This window comes from Nicotiana tabacum, chromosome 6 (genome assembly GCF_000715075.1).
Source record: "Nicotiana tabacum cultivar K326 chromosome 6, ASM71507v2, whole genome shotgun sequence".
In the NCBI taxonomy this organism is placed as follows: Eukaryota; Viridiplantae; Streptophyta; class Magnoliopsida; order Solanales; family Solanaceae; genus Nicotiana; species Nicotiana tabacum.
Genome location: NC_134085.1, coordinates 209,075,464 through 209,096,205, shown reverse-complemented (window position 1 = coordinate 209,096,205; position 20,742 = coordinate 209,075,464). Strand labels below are relative to the sequence as shown.

At 39.1% G+C, this 20,742-nt stretch overlaps 2 protein-coding genes and 1 pseudogene across 2 annotated transcripts; all 3 read left to right on the top strand.

The window, feature by feature from the left end:
• Positions 1–738: 738 nt before the first annotated feature.
• LOC107774293 (uncharacterized) lies at positions 739–6,753 on the top strand. Its single transcript, XM_016593789.2, has 10 exons — positions 739–1,256; positions 1,446–1,511; positions 1,745–1,925; positions 2,127–2,323; positions 2,771–2,821; positions 2,911–3,002; positions 4,644–4,762; positions 5,892–5,986; positions 6,123–6,227; positions 6,464–6,753. The coding sequence occupies exons 1-10, from the start codon at positions 927–929 to the stop codon at positions 6,599–6,601; spliced, it is 1,374 nt and encodes a 457-aa protein (XP_016449275.1). The 5' UTR covers positions 739–926; the 3' UTR covers positions 6,602–6,753.
• Positions 6,754–10,216: 3,463 nt separating this feature from the next.
• Positions 10,217–13,154, top strand: LOC107774294 (DEAD-box ATP-dependent RNA helicase 35-like; annotated as a pseudogene).
• A 968-nt stretch (positions 13,155–14,122) lies between these two features.
• Positions 14,123–14,912, top strand: LOC107774299 (major strawberry allergen Fra a 1-2-like). The gene is made up of 2 exons (XM_016593795.2): positions 14,123–14,393; positions 14,502–14,912. Exons 1-2 carry the CDS (start codon positions 14,213–14,215, stop codon positions 14,798–14,800), a joined length of 480 nt encoding a protein of 159 aa, XP_016449281.1. The 5' UTR covers positions 14,123–14,212; the 3' UTR covers positions 14,801–14,912.
• Positions 14,913–20,742: the final 5,830 nt, after the last annotated feature.

Below are 20,742 nucleotides of genomic sequence, written 5' to 3'. Positions count from 1 at the left end.
TTAAATGATATAATCGGGCAAGCCATATTTTAACCGTATACATTAAGTGACCAAGTTCGTCTCTCATTCCATTTTGTTATTTCTGGAATGATGCCACACAATCTTAACGCGAGGAAATAATTTTCAAGCTCAAATAAAATGCATGATTATTATTAAAAATAGTTTATCATAGCCCATTCGTCTTCTTGCAGAGAAGATGACAACGAAACACTCACAATTACAAATGATTTTATTGGTGGTCATTCAAATAAAGGTTCAATACACAAAAATTACCATTTTAATTTTTATCACTTAAAAGTTATTTTAGTGAATATTTGTTGCACAAATTAGCTAGTCTAATTTTTGTCACTTAAAAATCATCCAATTAAACCCCAATAAATCAAAAAATAAAATAGGCTGAAATTGATATATTTTGCACCAAAAAGTGACATCATGCCACGTCAAATGTAATTATAACGCTCTTTTATAACATGATATTGCAACTCCTTTTGGAGAATTTTATTTTATGTCTCATACAACTCACACTAGTTGTATGAGATATTTTTTTATCTTATAATTTTGTGGACCCAAATTTTTATGAACCCATAAGTGTAAGATTGATGTTTACAAATTTATAAGATAAAAAAGAGCCACACCCAACTAATATGAGGCACACAATAAAACTTGTCCCTTGGGGTCTATTTTATTTGTTTTGGTATAATTATTCTTTTTGCTGTGGTTCACTTTTTTTCTTTTTTTAATTAGTGATTTTTTGTTTGTTCTAGTGGTTCGGCCGGCCAAAACCATCTATTGGATAGTAAATTGTACAGTATCAGATAAACCCCTTCTCCGTTCCCTACACATTCGCCTGCTAATATCTTGCTAGGCTAAAACCCCTAACCCATAGCCATAAGACCAATCACTGCGCACCCTCCTCTTCGACAGCCATGGCTTCCTTGTCCATAGACATAGCCACGACCTTTATGGGACTGGCCAAGCGTCAAACTCCACCGCTTTATGGTCTTCGCACTACAGTGTTCCCAAGTTTGTGGAAAACCAGCTCATCTCAGAGAGCCAGTTTAATGTCCACTTCATCTTCAAGAATTCTTTTTGCAATCAATAATCCTGCGAAACAAAACAGATTCTCCCGCAGATTTACTGTATCTGCCACTTCTACTTCCACCCCTCAAAGCGAGGGCTCTGATATTTTGACTAAGATACCTCCAGATAATCGGATTCCGGCCACTATTATCACTGGTTTCTTAGGTTCTGGAAAAGTAAGGTTCTTCTTTCTTCTATGCTCAGTTTACCTCGTACTGCTTTAAATTTACTGTCAATTAACTACATAGTTAAATTATTTAACATTTGAATTGTTATATCTTTTACTTGGCTGTTTGTACTCAAGTAGATGGAGCTTAACTCTCTTTTTGTTGTTGCAATTATTTGATTGGAATCTGACGTCGCAGACTACCTTGTTAAATCACATATTGACTGCGGATCATGGGAAGCGCATTGCTGTTATCGAGAATGAGGTATGTGAATAAATCGGATAATCTTAATATTACGGAGCTTATTTAATTCTTATATGCTAAATAAGATGTTAGGCTTAATGTTTGTTTGTAAGTAGTCCATGTGTAACATATTATTTTATCATTCCCCTCCCGTGATAGTTTCTGCAATTATCTTGTCTTTTCTAGCTTCTTCTGTTTAAGCTAGATAGTAATGATCTGAATTCTAACTATTATATCTATTATACGTGATGCAGTACGGTGAAGTGGATATTGATGGTTCTTTGGTTGCTGCAAAAGCTGCTGGGGCTGAGGAAATTATGATGCTTAACAATGGGTGTCTCTGTTGCACTGTGAGGGGTGATCTAGTTAGAATGATTGCTGAGTTGGTTAGTAGAAAGAAAGGGAAATTTGACCATATTGTCATAGAGACTACAGGTAAGAAACCGATGGGTCACATTGTTCTGCACTGCAATTGTTCTAGTACATTTATGGGGTTGAGATCTACGATATCTCAGCTGTCTAATTTAGGCATTTGGTTATCTTTTTGCTTCTAGCTTCATGCTTTATTACACATATAAGCCAAAAGGTTTCTCCTTTCTTGATGCCCATGTTGGCTCTCTTGTGTTGATTTGGCAGGTTTGGCAAATCCTGCACCAATTATTCAAACTTTCTATGCGGAGGATCAGGTTTTCAATGATGTTAAGTTGGATGGTGTTGTTACATTGGTTGACTCTAAGCATGCTGGTTTGCACTTGGACGAGATTAAGCCAAAAGGTGTGGTCAATGAAGCGGTCGAGCAAATTGCTTATGCTGACCGTATTATTGTAAACAAGGTATGCGTCGATCTCTTTAATGGCTGATTCATCTCAATTACCAATCGTGCGGTCAGGTACTATTCTTGGTAATAGCAATTGAGGCTCTGGAGTTGGCAGAAGCAGAATTATTCCAGATCTGGTGACATTTTATTATTTCAGGATCACAAAAAACCGATCATTGCCTGCCAAACAAAGTTATAAGTCATAGAGGATATATTTGTTAATGCTGTTTAACCCATCTGCTTAACCTATCTTTTAATGCTGTTCGGTCAAATTTATTTGCTAAATCAGTACGTTCCACAATTTTTTGCTTCCATGGGGATGTATATTTTTAGAGAGGTTTCTATCTGCAAGTGGAGGTTACCTGAGATGTAGTTGAATTCATTTTATAAAACTATTAAGCTTGGAGATCTAGTATGAATCATCACGCTGCAATCTGACAAATGTTTTTCATCACCGTGCCAGACTGATCTTGTTGGTGAGTCAGAAGTTTCTTCCTTGATTCAGCGAATAAGGGTTGGTATTGTGGCTGATTCGTCATTTGACATAATTTTTATTTGTCAATCTTGGAGTTACTCACTAAAACTCTCATGGTGAATAAACAGAACATAAATAGCATGGCCAATTTGAAGAGGACACAGTTTGGAAAAGTCGATTTGGATTATGTTCTAGGGATTGGAGGCTTTGATTTGGAAAGGTATTACTTCTTCTCCTTAAGCGTGCATGTCTATTGTTTTGTTTTGCATTTTATCCAGAAACGCATATACAGCATACTAATGTTAATAACTGGTCAAGTCTCATTCCAGTTAATTAAGTCAAACTGATAGTCATGTTTTTCAAGGGGAAAAAAGGCATTCAATATTTAGATTTGCTTGTTAGGATTGGCCTACCTTAGGTAGAGGTAGCCAAAGAAGTATTGGGGAGAGGTGATTAGGCAGGACATGGCGCTACTTCAAGCTCATTGAGGACATGACCCAGGATAGAAAGGTGCGGAGGTCGAGAATTAGGGTAGAAGGCTAGTAGGTAGTCAAGAGTTCCCCGTTATTTTCTAGTAGTATTAGTAGCGCTCTAGTTTTTTTCGTATTTTTGACCTCTAGTATTTGCCTATTGTTCCGTTTGCTCTGTGTATCGTATTTTCCAGTTTGTTACTATTTGATGCTACTTTTTCTTTTACTTGTTGTTGTTGGTGTTGTCGTCTTTTTCTCCTTTTCCTTATCGTCCTTTGTCTCCCTCTTCTTTCTTTCTTCTTCCCCTTCTTCTTCTTCTTCCTCCTTTTTCTCTTTTTTTTTTTTGAGCCGAGAGTCTATCGAAAACAGCCTCTCTACCTCGCCAGATAGGGTTAAGGTCTGCGTACACACTACCTCCCCAGACCCCACTTGTAAGATTATACTGGGTATGTTGTTGTTGTTGTTAGGTTTCCCTGTATTCTTCCAAACATTATGTTGAAGTATGTCAGATGCCAAACTCATTCCAGTAGGGTTTTGTTGTTGGTACCCTTAGGGGTCGTTTGGTATGAGGTATAAGAAGGTATAGTGTTGGTATAAAAATTTAATACCACCTTAATACTTCGTTAGGTTAGCAAACCAGGTATAATTTATCTCATGATTAAATTAACACCAGGATAACTTATACCTTATAGAGGGTGGGGTAATTAGCACCAGTATAACTTTGTCATATTTAATACAACATACCAAACAATGGATAACAAACAATCCCATCATAACTAATCCCAACATAACTTATCCCAGCTTAACTTATACCAGCATAACTTGTCCCGGCATAAGCCATATCCAAACCAAACGACCCCTTAGAGGGCCAGGACCTAGGGGAATCAGTAAAACCTGCAGCGGTTAATCCTTAAGGGGCCGGAAAAGAGTCAGTCCGGCAGAGAAAATGTCCTTGGGAGAAGGGAGGGAAAAGTTTTAAACAGAGATAAAGGGTTTTTGCTTCTTGAATTGAATTGTGGAAAATAGGATTTGAGCATGATTCTTGTTGGTGATTAAAGCATTTACAAAGAGCAATATCAGTTATATATAGGATCTTATTTCATAATTTTCAGAAATTGTTTTCTTCCAGAGTCACGGTTTTGATGAATTTCTTCAGCTCTTTATAATTTATTTAACTCTTCTAATGGTTCTTTTAATTATTGAAAATTTTGTGCTGAAAAGCACTATGATTCTTCAGATTTTACTTTTAATCATTTTTATAGATGTCCATTGTTTCGAAGATCCATTTTGCTTTGTCTGAGTTTCTATCTTACAGGAATATTGTTTACTTTAAACATGTTACCTTTATAAAAAAAAATATTGCTTACTTTGTTTTTGTTAAATTCATGTAGAATTGAGAGTTCGGTTGGCGCTGAAGGTTCCAAGGAAGACCATAGCAGCCACACCCATGATCACGATCATCATGATCACCACCACCACCACCATGACCATGAACATGATCACAAGCATGGTAAGTGTTCTTTGACGTTATAACTCCTATACTAGCCCTTCTAGTAGCTAATGTCAGCAAAATGCTCCACCAACTCAGTTTGTTCAATTTCCAAAGAACTATTTCCCTTTATTTTGGGGAAACTACTTAAGCAGTCTTTGTTTGATACTTTCGTGGCTTCTATTTAGTCATGGTGCTATGAGTATCCTGTTCTAGTTATTGGAGCTATTAACTTAACTACATATAGCACTTCTTACCAAGCACGAGCCTGGTTCTGGAAATTCAAAGTCGGTTAAACTATTTATACGAGCTCAGCCTAGCTCAATCCGACTATCTACATGTCAAGAGTCAAGTTTGACTTTGGCTTGAATAAAGTCTTACAAGATTGAGCTTGCATTTCATTTTGAAATTATTTCTTTGAACTTGTTCATGAGCCCGTTTATGATCCATATATTTAATTTAAAAGAATACTGAATACAAGAGAATGCCGAGGTCTCCCGGAAACAACCTCTCTACCCTTCGGGGTAGGGGTAAGGTCTGCGTACATTCTACCCTCCCCAGACCCCACTAGTGGGATTCTACTGGGTGGTTGTTGTTGTTGTACTGAATACAAGAGAATATTGCCATAACCATTTTCCTATTGAATACCTTAGGGTTGGGGGATTGGAGATACTGACGGGAGCATAAGTACTTTTTTTGCTTTTAAAGAGGAATAAAATTGCAAAAAGAGGCCCCGGGTTTTGGGGAGGGGGGGGGGCGCTATTCGTAAACGCTAAACAAGCCAAGTCGAGCTGTAGGGTGAGATTGAGCTCGGTGATTTAATAAATTAAATAGTCTAGTTGTGGTTTCTTTGCGAACCTGTTGGTTCATTTACAGCATTAGGCCCTTTCTTTATCTTTTCCTATTCTTTTCTTTTGGCATTTATTTTGGTTCTATTAACCAAGCTATTTTATGTTAGTGTTTTCCAGTTTCCTTTTTGTTCGCCACGCGACTCGTGAAAATTTCTATCTTTTTTCATGTTTCCTTTTGGCTCCACTTGTGATGTAGTAGTGTATATTTTGTAAGCTTATTTCTCAAAAAAGCAGTTCTATTTTTAGTGCATATAGTTGAATCTTGAACATTTGCTCAAGAGTGTTGTTACTTTCTGCAGAACATCATGATCATCACCATTCTCACGATCACACTCATGACCCTGGTGTTTCTTCTGTCAGCATAGTTTGTGAAGGGAGCTTGGATCTTGAGAAGGTTGGTACCATGGTCTTTCATTTGGTCATATTTTTCATAATTACTTCATTCATTAATATATTGTGTGTGAGTTGTAAATCTGGACAAGTATGCTAGTCGCATTAATAAGCTAAAGAGTTGTTATTCCGTATTTCAGGCTAATATGTGGCTGGGAACGTTGCTGATAGAACGAAGCGATGACATATATCGGATGAAAGGTCTTTTATCTGTCCAGGGAATGGATGAGAGATTTGTCTTTCAGGTTATTAAATTCTTTGCCTACTGCTACTTATCTTACCGATGAGTTATAATGTGATTACTACTACTACTACATAATCCCTTTATGGAATGGCTGAAACATTTCTTGTATTGTGGATGCTATAATTAAGATCAATGCTTTACTGGTGTGAATCACAGCCTCATTGAAGTTTGACTGAGTAAATTCTGTGGCACTGATATTTGTCAATATGCTGATGTGTCTACTTTTTGGTGTAACAGGGAGTCCATGACATATTCCAAGGTTCTCCAGATCGGCCATGGCGGTCAGACGAACCAAGAACAAACAAGATAGTATTCATAGGGAAGAACTTGGATGCAAAGGAATTAGAGGAGGGCTTCAAAGGCTGTCTAATATGAATCTGAGATTCTGGTTGCTATTTTGTGAAATGTTGATGACCTACTACTGTTACTTGGTCAGGGGAGAGGGAAATGTACGCATGATTGACTTGTTAGGGAGCATACAGAGAAGACTTTCTGGTCTAATTGGAAATCTAGTACTATTATTCTAATATCCCATTTCATCTTTGCAGTTTTATGCTGTTTTACCCTTTTCAGCTTCCCCGTAATTAATAAAAAGAACATTATGTTGGTGGGAGATTTTCATTTGTTTGGTGTGGTGGGAAAAGAAATATAATGTCTTCACTGCTCAGTCCTAATGATGGGATGAAATACTATAACATCATATCCAATATTATCCCACACCGTAGGGTCTGGAGAGGGTAGTCTGTACGCAGATCTTACACTTACCTTGTGAGCATAGAGAGGTTGTTTCCAATGGACCCTCGGCTCAGGAAAGCATAAGCACCATATTAATGAAAATATAGACAAGAAGGAACAACACCAAAAAGCCATATAAAAGCAAAATAAAAAAACAAGATAGTAAGGTGATCGACAGTGAAAGAAAACAACGGTTAGTCATAAAAACTTACTACCAACAGAAAGCGAGACTGCGTACCAAAACTATTGCTATGAACACTCAAGACTACCTACCCTACTACCCTAATCCTCGACCTCCACACTATTGCTATGAACACTCAAGACTATCAAGGGTCATGTCCTCAAATTGCGCCATGTCTTGCCTAATTACCTCTCCCACTTCTTCTTCGGCCTACCTCTATCTCTCCGTAGGCCCTCCAATGTCAACCTCTCACACCTCCTCACCGGGGCGTCTGTGCTCCTCCTCCTCACATGACCAAACTACCTAACCTGCGCTTCCCGCATCTTGTCCTCAATAGGGGCCACACGTACCTTATTGCAAATAACCTCATTCCTAATCCTATCTAACCTGGTGTGCCCGCACATCGATCTCAACATCCTCATCTTTGCTACCTTCATCTTATGGACATGAGCGATCTTGAGTGACCAACAGTCAACTCCGTACAACATAGTCGGTCTGACCACCACTCTATAGAACTTACCTTTAAGTTTCGGTGGCACACAAAACACCGGATGCGAGTCTCCATTTCATCCATCCTGTCCTAATACGATGTGTGACATCTTCATCAATCTCCCTACCCCCCTGAATAATAGACCCAAGGTACTTAAAATTTCCTCTCCTAGGGATGACCTACGAGTCTAGCCTTACCTCTCTTTCCCCTCCCCGAGTCTCACCACTAAACTTACACTCCAAGTATTCTGTCTTGGTCCTGTTCAACTTGAAACCTATAGACTCCAGGGTCTGCCTCCATACCTCTAACTTCACGTTCACACCGCCTCGCGTCTCGTCAATCAATACAATATCATCTGCAAATAGCATGCATCACGGTACCTCCCCTTAGATGTGGCGCGTCAGTATGTTCACTGCCAAAGCAAACAAAAAAGGGCTGACTGTCGACCCTTGATGCAACACCATCATGACCGAAATATGGTCCGAGTCCCCACCCACCGTCCTCACTCGGGTCTTTGCTCCATCATACATGTCCTTAATCACCATAACGTAGGTAACAAGCACACCTCTAGCCTCTAAGCATCTCCACAAAACCTCCCTCGGTACTTTATCATACGCATTTTCTAAGTTGATGAACACCATATGCAAGTCCTTCCTCTCCCTATACTGCTCCATCAATCTCCTAATAAGGTGGATGGCTTATGTAGTCGAACGCCCCGGCATAAACCCGAACTAGTTCTCGGAAATAGACATACTCCTCATCACTCTTAAGTCTATCACTCTCTCTAGACTTTCATAGTATGGCTAAGCAGGTTGATACCTCAATAGTTATTGCAATTTTGGATATCACCCTTGTTCTTGTATACAAGAACCATAGTGCTCCATCTTCACTCTATGGGTATCTTCTTCGTTCTAAAAATGGCATTAAATAACCTAGTGAGCCGCTCCAAGCTCGCATTTCCCGCACTCTTCCAAAACTCTACCGAAATTTCGTCCGGCCCTGTCGCTTTGCCCCTGCTCATCTTACGCATAGCCACCTCAACCTCATAAACTCTAATCCCCCTACAATACCCGAAGTCACAATGACTCCCGGAGAGTTCCATATCACCCAGTACAATATTCCTGTCCCCCTCCCCGTTTAAGAGACTATGGAAGTAGGTATGTCATCTCTAACGGATAAGCCCTTCATCCAACAAAACTCTACCTTCTTCGTCCTTGATGCACTTCACTTGATCCAAGTCACGAGCCTTCCTTTCTCTCCCCTTGGCTAACCTGAACAACCTCTTATCCCCACCTCGGCCCTCGAGTTCCTCATACAAACGACTAAAAGCTACAGTCTTGGATGTCGTAACTGCTAATTTCGCCTCTTTCTTAGTCAACTTATACTGCTCCTTATTCGCCCTCTTCTCCTCCTTGTCTACACTTTCCACTAGCTTCAGATACGCCGCTTTCTTGATTTTCACTTTTTCTTGCACCTTTCCATTCCACCACCAGTCTCCCTAAACTAATCTTTTGAGCCCCTAATACCTCTCTTGCGGCTTCCCTAGTGCACTGCACAATCGTGGTCCACATAGCGCTCACGTCCCCATTACCGAAGGGTCAATTTTATAGGTGATTATTTAACTTAGTAGTATGATCACGGTAAAATTATCAACAAAAAAAAAAAACTCTAGCCACAAAAATCACTTTACTTCTTCTTCTTTTTTTTTTTTAATAAAATATCATACTTGTCATTTTTCAACCAACTTCACCGAAAATCACAACCATTTTAAGAGTAATATTTTGACGTAAAAGAGCTCCATGACCCAAAATAAATTACGTAAAACTTCTACCGGTTATTCCTTTTTGTATCAATTGTTTAGTAAATTACTCTCTTTTTATTTTTCTTGCAACCAATAAGACCTCTACCACAATTTAAAGATTATTTTTGAGCAAACTGAAAATCTTATGCGTAAACGTTAGACCACGATCTAAACTTATGTAAGTTATTGCAAGTGTTAAATCATAGTACAATATTTTGTGAGAAAATTGAAACTACGAGTCTAATGTTTTCCAATAAAGGCTATATTAGCACAACTTTTTAAAATGAGGACAAAATCTAAATAGTGGCCAAAGGGATATTTGCATAAATCAGCCATAAATACTATAAAATAGCAAGGGCTAGCCAGTTTTCGGATTGATAATTGAGAAATAACCAGCGTTTGCAAAGTCACTGAAAAATAGTCATTATTTTGGTGAAACAAGAAAAGTTTCAGCATAATATTCTGGATTATGGAGTTCTTGTGTATAAACTTCCAGCATATTATGTTGGAACTTGCTGAATATTCCAGCACATTATGCTGGAATCTCAAATGTAAAAAATTTGAACTACAATAAATTATGCTTTTTTCGGATTTTTGAGAGTGTGTTTGTTCAGATTTTATCTTTACGTGAAAATATGACTAAATTAAGATTACTTTTAAAACGGTAGCTATTTTTAAATTATCAGTTATAAATCTGGCTCTTTTTTATTTTTCCGTAAATACCCATATCCAAAATCCGACCCATGAGATTTAAAAACCCAACCCAATTGTAGTCGCGGGGAATTAGCTCTCTGGACTCTTCTAGGCGTATTACAAAAAATCAGTTTCCCTGCAATTCATCTTCATAGGGTACAGCTCATATGGCAGACCACGTAAATATTGTATGCACCTTCCTCCTTTCTCTTTCGGTTCAAATTTTCCCTTTCACCATTCTGTGATAATTTAAAATTGGAAATTTTAGTGCAATTGATTCGACTCTCCGAAACGTTTTATTGGGTTTTAGCAGATTGTACTATTGATTCAACTTTCACTTTTGGTTATGACTTATGATTCGCTGTAGTTGGTTTTGCTTTGCTGTTAATGATAGCTTTATAAACTGTGCTTGGGTCCTTCATTTTTTCACAATGTCACTCATGATTACCGTGTTAGAATGTTAAATAAGATTCAAGTGCTACTTCAGATGTGTTAACACATCCTTGCTGTTGTTGCAGGAGATGGAGGATGAGGATGATTATGTTGAATATGTACCGGTTGCAAAGCGTCGAGCAATTGAGGCGCAAAAGATCCTTCAGCGCAAGGGAAAATCTTCGGTTTTGGAAGAGGAAGCGGAAAAATTGAAGCTTGTTGAGGCTAAGCCGAGTTTGCTTGTGAAGGCCACTCAGCTGAAGAAAGAGCAACCTGAGATTAGTCCAACCGAACAAGTCGTCCTGCAAGAGAAGGAGATGCTTGAGCATTTATCTGATCGGAGGATGTTAATGTCCGTTCGGGAACTAGCTAAAGGTATTACTTATACGGAGCCTTTGTTCACCGGTTGGAAGCCGCCATTAGCCATCAGACGGATGTTAAAGAAAGCATGTGATGCGATCTGAAAGCAGTGGCATATTATTGTGGATGGCGAAGATGTTCCTCCACCAATGAAAAATTTCAAGGACATGAGGTTCCCTGAGCCCATTTTGAAGAAACTTAAAGCGAGGGGGATTGTTCAGCCGACACCAATCCGAGTGCAGGGCCTGCCTGTTATTTTATCAGGTCGCGATATGATAGGTATAGCTTTTACAGGCTCTGGTAAAACATTGGTTTTTGTCTTGCCACTTATTATGGTGGCTTTGCAGGAAGAAGTTATGATGCCTATTGCTCCCCAGGAAGGACCATTCGGCTTGATTATCTGTCCGTCTAGAGAGCTGGCTAGACAGACATATGAAGTTATCGAGCAATTTTTAGAACCACTGAGGGAGTATGGTTACCCTGAATTGAGGCCTTTGCTGTGTATTGGTGGAGTTGATATGAAGTCCCAAATTGATGTTGTAAAGAAGGGAGTTCACATTGTGGTTGCTACACCTGGAAGACTCAAAGATATGTTAGCAAAGAAGAAAATGAATCAGGTATGTACCTAATCTTGCAGATCGGTTATTGAGGTAGTATTTTTTTATATCTTTCTAGTAGTCGTCCTTGTTTTTCTATGCGTTGGAGTCTAATGTGTTCATCTGGCTGGGATCTCGTTGATCTCAAATATATAAATACTAGATGAACAGATGAAGAGTAATCAAAACCTTTTTCCCTAGCTTGTATGGTATAGAGAGTTTTTATTGCATACAACGACTCATTTACTCATACCTAACATCTGATCAATCAAGTATTTGGGGGTTGCCTGCGCTCATCATCAGCTTTCACGTGTTGCTTCTTTCCTGGTTGTTTGCTATTCCACATAATATGTGGTGCTGTCCCATGTCTACCCCGTGCTTTTGAGAGTTCACACACATACAGATGAAAAACTGTATTTTGCTCACAACATGAATACCTCCTTTTTCAGCAAAAGTCAATTTTAAACAGTGGGGATTACTGACTGACTGCTAAATGCTAATTATATGCGCTCAAAGAATATATATTTCTGTATATAGCTCAATTAATCCCGTTTGTTGATTGTTGAGCTGCTTTTTTCTCTTTACTTTCTTACAATGTATGTCTGTGAAGTTTGTGGTGCCTACCGTAGTGTTGGTTCTTTGCAGATACTTGACACTGGATGAAGCAGACAGATTGATTGATCTTGGTTTTGAAGATGATATTAGGGAGGTGTTTGATCATTTCAAAGCTCAAAGACAAACTCTGCTATTTTCTGCTACAATGCCCACGAAGATTCAGAATTTTGCTAGAAGTGCATTAGTTAAACCAATAACAGTGAATGTGGGGAGGGATGGAGCGGCCAACCTTGATGTGATTCAGGAAGTGGAGTATGTAAAGCAGGAAGCCAAGATTGTTTACCTTCTTGAGTGCTTGCAAAAAACTCCGCCTCCGGTTCTGGTTTTCTGTGAGAATAAGGCTGATGTGGATGATATCCATGAGTATCTTCTCTTAAAAGGAGTTGAAGCTGTGGCTATTCATGGAGGCAAAGATCAAGAAGAGAGAGAATATGCAATTGCATCATTTAAATCTGGCAAGAAAGATGTTCTGGTTGCAACTGATGTTGCTTCTAAGGGGTTAGATTTTCCTGATATTCAGCATGTAATTAACTACGATATGCCTGCCGAAATTGAAAACTACGTGCATGGGATTGGACGAACGGGAAGATGTGGAAAAACAGGAATTGCGACAACCTTTATCAACAAGAATCAGAGCGAGGTGACACTTCTTGATCTAAAACACTTGTTACAAGAAGCAAAACAAAGGATCCCTCCTGTCCTTGCGGAGCTCAATGATCCCATGGACGATGTTGAGGCAATCACAAATGCCAGTGGAGTAAAGGGCTGTGCATATTGTGGTGGACTTGATCATCGTATCCGTGGCTGCCCCAAGCTAGAGCACCAAAAGAGCGTGCAGATTGCCAATTCAAGGAGAGACTACTTCGGGTCTGGAGGTTACCGTGGAGAAATTTAGTTCTTGTTCTTATTTGCACTCTGCAACGTGTATCCGCATTTCCTTCTAGCTTGATGATAGTCACTAATAGGTTTCTCAATGTAAAATGTAAAATTCATGGTTGATATAAAAGTCGTTGTTTCTTGAACAATCTTGGATGTTTAACTTGAATCCAGATGTATTTTAACGCTATACAGATGTGATATTGTATGGTATTGCCACAAGCTGAGTTTCTACCGCATTTGAACTTTCTTGGTTGTCCTTGTCTCTCGACACAAATCATATTCACATACGAAATGGATGATTATTCTACCAGAAAGAAACAACTATGAATTGATTCCTTTATCCTCTCAATCACCAAATCCTGATCTAGCAAGGATCTCGGTAGTACAAGAAAATACAATCACTTTTCTGTTTTCACTAGATAAAAGTGTAGTGGGATTAGGCGTATCCTATAAAAAGGGCCGTCCGGTGCACTAAACTCCCGCTATGCGCGGGGTCCGGGGAAGGGCCGGACCACAAGGGTCTATTGTATGTAGTTTTACCCTGCATTTTTACAAGAGGTTGTTTCCACAGCTTGAACCCGTGACCTCCTGGTTACACTTTACTAGTTACGCCAAGGCTCCCTTTCTAGGCGTACCCTATGAAAAGTGAAAAAAAAAAAGAGAGAGAGAGAGAAACCTTGAAGACAAGCCAAAAGACAAGTGAGGCTTGCTCAGTTGGTAAAAGCACCTCCACCTACGACCGTTAGGTCTTGGGTTCGAGTCACCATGGAGGGGAAGTGTGGAAACACTATATATCCTCCTAATTTGGGAGGGGTTTTAAAAAAAAAAAAAAAAAAAAAAAAGACAAGCCAAAAACAAAAATCCTTAAAAATTGGATGGACCAATTCCTAGTTCATGCATACAAAATTAAGAAATCAAATGAAGATCTAAATTCATTTTGAACAAGTAAATCCAACCAAGAGCATATAATCAGAGGACAAACAGATCCTTCAGCTATAGCAATTATACAAACTCTAGAAACCAATGTAGACAAGCAAAAGCACATATTTGGCCTGCCATGAAAATGACTACAAGATTATATAATTCCAGGACTTACCTATATAAACTCTGATATATCCCATTCTTTTTTGCATCAAACAAGAAGCTCTCTAGTCTCCCCCCTACACGAAATCCTACTCATTTATTTTCTTGTAAGAACCAAAACATGGCTGTCACCACCTTCACTGAGGAACACACTTCTCCACTTCCCCCCAAAAGAATATTCAAGGCCTCCATAATTGATTCTCATTACTTGATCCCTAAGTTGATGCCACAAGCTATTAGCAGCATTGAAGTTCAAGGCGATGGAGGTGCTGGAAGTATTAAGACCATCAATTTTCCTGAAGGTACAATCATCAAATTATTCTTTTATTTTTGTGCTTGCTTAGTTGAATAACATCCCTGAAGAAAATGACAACTCTGCTCTTATTTTTTACTTTTTTTTGTGCGTATAGGTGGCAAGTTTAAGTCCATAAAGTATCGTGTTGATGAGCTTAACGAGGAGACATACACGTATAAATACACATTGGTTGGAGGTGATGGATTGGTGGACAACCTTGAGAAAATAAGTTATGATGTGAAGTTTGAGCAGTCAACAGATGGTGGTTCCATATCTAAGGTGACTAGCACATACTATACTGTGGGAGATTTCAAGCTCAATGAAGAGGAGATCAAGGCAGGCAAGGAGAAGGTCTCGGCTATGTTCAAAGTTGTAGAAGCCTATCTCCTTCAAAATCCTGAAGCCTATGCTTAAAGGTTGCTTATGTTATGGGATGGTTTTTTCTCTATGGATTCTAAGTTTGTTCTTCATGTTTGTTGCAGCAATAAGTATTTTCTGATCTTTTTTTTTTGGCAATCCGCTAGGCAAGCGCCTAGGGCTAGTTTTTTATTAATAAATGAAAATAAAAGTACAATAATTAGGAACAGTACAAATAAGGGGGACAATAGCACCGGTATTGTTACCTATATGCCTTGGCTATATAATCACTCCTCTGCGCCTCACATTGCGTTATGATGGCAGCCTCATGTAGAGGATTCATGGTGTAGCTGCCGGCAATGTCTCACGAGGGCATATAATCTCATAGCCGTGTGGATATTTTTCCAAAGGCATAGGACCAAAGCAACTCAAACCGGGCTAAACCTTACCTTACTAATCCTATTGAGGCAATGAAAAGGCCTCACCTACTAGCACGCATGTAAAAAATAAGAACTGGAGAGTACCAAATATTCAATGATCATCACAGAGTTTATAACATACTCTGTGATGATATTACAAATGAGAATACTAATAAAGTGGTATAATAGAATGAAGTACCAATTTGGTTCATGTCCCTTCTTTTCCAAACATGTAAAATCTTCAATTTGCAGTTCTTTGTTGTTTTCCTCAACCGTGTTCAAAAAGTATTCAAAAATCATCATTTCTTTTTTGAACGGTTGGACCTCGTTGAGGTAGTTGGGGCATCCTTCTTTTGTTTGGCAACTCTCATTGGAGGTCGCCTAACATTTAAAAAATCACTGACCTTGTCGTCCCAACTATTTTTCCTTGTATGTGCTTTTTTTATTTTTCCACTATGCATAGGTGATAGGTCACCTTTTCTTGATGCCTCTTCCCGGCATTGATTTAAGATATCATCTTCCTCTCCTTCTTCATATATATCTCTACCTACCAAAATTGGATTTGGCATGTGTTGAGAAACACCTTGAGTCATCAATGTATTTCCAGCTTGTGCAGGAACCATATTTGCCGTACTTTGTTATTGTTTTTGTGATTTGTTCCTGCTCACATTCCCACGACCAGTGCAAGAGACTGTTTGACTTAAAGAAAGTAGAGGAGCAGTACTTACAATTGCATCAAGTAGTTGTCTCTCCTCAACCGAAATAATTGGAGTAGTTGTTGTGAGTTGCTGCTGCCCAGAATTTGGTTTTGTTGCTGCTGTGCGATCACCAGTATGCATACTAGTTGAGGCTTGCAGATCATTTTGTTGCTGCTGCATTTTAAGTGTTGGTGTAATCACAATTTGACTTGTATTAACACCTGGAGTGGCCTGCTTGGCACATGTTTCCGCTGCGCTAACCAACCTTCCAGCTGCTGCATCTGGCATAGCAGCAGTAGGAGAGTTTCTGGGGATGAAAATAGGAGCATGAATGTTCAATTTGGTCGTGGGACTTGATGTTGTTGCCTCATGAGGCTTTGGCTTTACTGGAGGATCGATCTCCTCACCTGCACTCTCCTGCTCACCTTCTTCAGATGAATAGCCAGCAAACCCATCACCCCAATCATCTTCATCATCCTCCTCTCGTTGTTCACGCCACAACTTAGAATTGATAGCCATTTCCTTTACCTTTTGTTGGATAACCTCATTGTTGTTCCCAGTTGACAGGACAAGCTGCCCAGATTCACCTTTGAACTCCCCAAAAGACTCTACTGACTGAGAAGGGACATCAAACACGGATGTGTTCAAAGTCACCATTGGTTGTTTAACCAAGGTGGTGTTCATTACCATTTCTGCCTGGGCCTGTTTGATAATGTTTTCCACTTGTGAACTGGAAAAAAGAATCGTAGGAGTGCTGGACCTTGGTACAAGCTCGCCCTTTGACACTTCTGCTACACTGCTATTTATAGCATTTTGCCGCTGCTCAACCTGCATCATTTTTTTTCTATTTGGAGTGCCTTTTTTGCTGGAAACCGTTGTCCAGTTATTCTTACTAATTTGCTGCCCAGCTTCCTTTGTATCTTTTTCAGCTGTTGAAACAATTTCAGCTGGAACTAAAACAGCAGTAGATACATCTACAGGAGTTGTACCTGCTGCTGCTGATTTCTCAAGTGGTTCAACCAGTGCAACAACATGATCAACAGTTGTTTTCAATGCAGTATTAGACTTCGAATGTGCACCTACACCACTATGTCCTGCCCCTGCTACACCTGCAGCTGAATTTTCCATATTCACAGCCTTACAGGCTGTAGCATCAGCACACTCCTATTTTCTGATCTTCAATAATGTTGTTGGCAGTTTTTATGGTTAAAGTACTGATAATGTTAAAGTTTTTTCTATACCAGTCTTTCTCTTCATTTGTCATTTGCTCAAAAAGTTGAAAAAGATGAGTAATGGTAGATGACTACTTGAAGTGAGAATCGTTACACTGACAATGTAGAAAGTAGCAACAATAATAGCTTCTTCATTGAAACTTATGGCTATATTCCCTGTAACGCACAAGAGCATAGTCCTGAATTGTTCCCTGATAATTAATCTGACAATTCAACAATAATTTTTTCCCTGTTTTACCATTATCATTAACTACTCATTCCCCAAATCATTTCCCAAGACTTTTGGAAATGCTATCATTTTTTTTTGGGTAATAATCTGTGAATATTACCATAACAACCAAAAGCTTACATCCTAAGAGCATCGAGTGTACTAAGCTCATCCCAGTACATCACGAGCTCAAATATATCTGACTAAATACATGAATTCGAGCAACTACAAAAAAAGATCTGCACTACAAACTAACTACACAATCTTTGTATCAACAGTGGACACTGCCTTGCTCTTCTGGACTCTGCATGCATTCTCGGTCTTTCTGTGAGCTCTTTCTTGATTTGACCAATATAGAAGTCCATGCTCAAGTTGATTTGTCTGAAAATTTTCCAGTTCCTAGCTTGCCAAGTATGGTATACTATTGCACCTATCATTGTTGATGCCACTTCCTTTCTAAATTGCTTCCAATGCCTCCTAATCCACTTCAATGTCTCGGGTAGTGCCATGTCTGGTATATTGATATCTGACCACCTTGTCAGTGCTCCTCTCATAGTTTTCACCCAACAACATTCACCAAACAGATGCTGTTGAGACTCTAATACTTCCAGGGCACACATGCAACATCCAACATCTTCTGTGATAGGAATATGCATCTGCAGAAGTCTCTCCTTAGTTTGCAATTTTTGTTGATTTGCTAACCACAACACAAATATGTGCCTGGGTAACATAACTCCACTCCATACCAAATTCATTTCCCAGCTTCTTGACATATGGCCTAGCATTGCATTGTAACTGCTTGAAACAGAATAAGCACCATTTCCAGTCAAGGTGTATGTACTCCCATTGTACCAGTGAGCCATGTTACGTTTTAATCCATTGATTTTCTTCCAATACCAGCTACAGTCTGCAGGTGGATTGTGATCCCAAATGCTCCTACATATCTTCATATACACACCATGCACCCACCTCACCCACAACACTTCCTTATTAGTCACTAGTTGCCATAATAGTTTTCCCACAGATGCCACATTCCATGGTTTACATCCCTTGATGTTTAGCCCTCCGCACTTCTTTGGTCTGCATAGTAAATCCCATGCTACCGGTGCCATTTTCCTATGCCCTTCAGTGCTGCATCATAGATATTCCCTGCATTTTCTATCTACTTCCTTAACGACACTTTGTGGAAGTATAAAGACAACTCCCCAAAATTGTACACTGCAAAGAGAACCGCATTAATCACTTGCAGCCTACCAGCATAGGATGACTATTTTTGCATAGCCAGAATTAATTTTCTTTGTAATCTTCTCCACTAGTTGATGGCATTCAACTTTGATCCACTTCTTTGATGTTAAAGGTAACCCCAGATACCTCATAGGTAAAGTGCCCACTGAGAAGCCTGTGTTACTCAGGATTGTCTGCTTTAATTCCTCATCCATTCCTGCTAGGAAAATATTAGATTTTTCCATATTATCCACCAATCCTGAAGCTTCACTAAAGTGACTCACTACTTCAATCATTCTGTGAATGGACTGGATATTGCCTTTGCAAAACAACATCAGGTCATCTGCAAAAATGAGGTGAGTAAGCTTAGTACTTTTGCACATAGGATGAAACTGGAAGTCTGGGAGCTCACTCATTTTATTCAACCATCTAGTTAGATACTCCATGACTAGAACAAACAGTAATGGAGACATGGGATCTCCCTGTCTAAGCCCTCTCTTCCCCTCAAAATAGCCAAATCCACCACCATTCACTTTTACTGTAAATGTAGTTGTTGTAACAAATACCATGATCAATTGTATAAATGGCATAGGAAATCCATAGCCTTTAAGCACTTCCTTCAGAAATTCCCATCTAACCATGTCATAGGCTTTCTTTAGGTCAATCTTCATCAAACACCTTGGAGTAGTCTTCCTATTGTAATGCCTCAATATGTCATGACATATGAGCACATTACGAATTAGAGATCTTCCTTCTATGAAAGCTGCTTGGTTGTCTGCTACAATCAGTGGAATGGCTTTCCTTAATCTCTTACAAATGATCTTAGAAATACACTTGCAGAGAACATTGCAACATGAGATAGGCCTGAATTGGCTAGCCTGCAAGAGATTCTCCATTTTTGCTATAAGAGCTATGATAGTTGAGTTAATCTGAGTAAGTAGTTGCCCATTCTCAAGAAATTCCAGAACTGCAATGGTCACCTCCTCACCAATAATTGACCATGATGCTTTATAAAAACCACTCCCGTAGCCATCTGGTCCAGGACTCTTTGTTTCATCAATACTGAACATAGCAGACTTTACCTCTGCAACTGTATATGGCCTTAACAACTGCATTTGTTGAGTAGTTGACAGTGTCTTCCCATTCTTCATAAAGCTTTGAAAAGCATGTTCCTGTTCCTACCCTTTTCCTAGAAACTCTTGGTAATAGTCCACAAATATCTCTGCAATTTCTTCTTGATCTGATTTCATTTTCCGAATTTGTCTGCTAGCTGGATTATAGCTTCTTGTAGTCTCCTGTGTTTAATCACTGAAAAGAAGTATCTATTATTATCATCTCCCAGCTTAAGCCATGTAACTTTGCTCCTCTGTTGTAGGAATACTTCGGCTTAGATAAGATGACCTTTTGAACTTTTGAAACTGCTGCAATTCTTCTGCCTGCTGCCGAGCATCTTGTGGATTTCTATGAAGTTCTGCTTGAGCTTTAGCCAGAGCCAACCTATCTGCATCAGCTGTTGCAACAATATTGTTGAAATACCTTCTATTTAACACTTTTAGCTTTTGCTTTAGCAACTTTAATTTCTTGACAACTCTGAACATACTGCACCCTATTACACCCTATTATTTCCTGTTCCCATCCCTCCTTAACTACAACAAGAAAGTTGGGGTGAGTGGCCCATACATTGCAGTATTTGAAAGCAGCTTTTGCCCTCCTAGGTGTATTTGCAGTTAATAACTTCAGTGGACAATGGTCATTGATCCCCTTTTCTAGATATTGTGCCGTAAATACTGGCATAGAATTGAGCCAATCAGTATTGATGAACACCTAGTCAATCTTGGATAGGATCCTACTGTCACAGATGTGAACATCTATTTTAGATTCTCAAGTGCGTTTTTTTCTTTCATAAATACAGTTTGGATTGATGGACAAAAATACAACATTATCTTCAATCTGGATCATATAAACAGAGTTACAGATTGAAAATATTGTAGGGTATTGCCATAAGCTGAGTTTCTACCGCATTTGAACTTTCTCGGTTGTCCTTGCCTCTTGACACCCTCATATTCACATATAAAATTGATGATTATTCTACCAGAAAGAAACAATTACGAATTGATTCCTTTATCCTCTCAATTGATACCTTTACCCTCATATTCACATACGTAAGGGTGCGTACGATAGATCTTTGTTGTCCGGCTCTTCCCCGGATCCCGCGCAT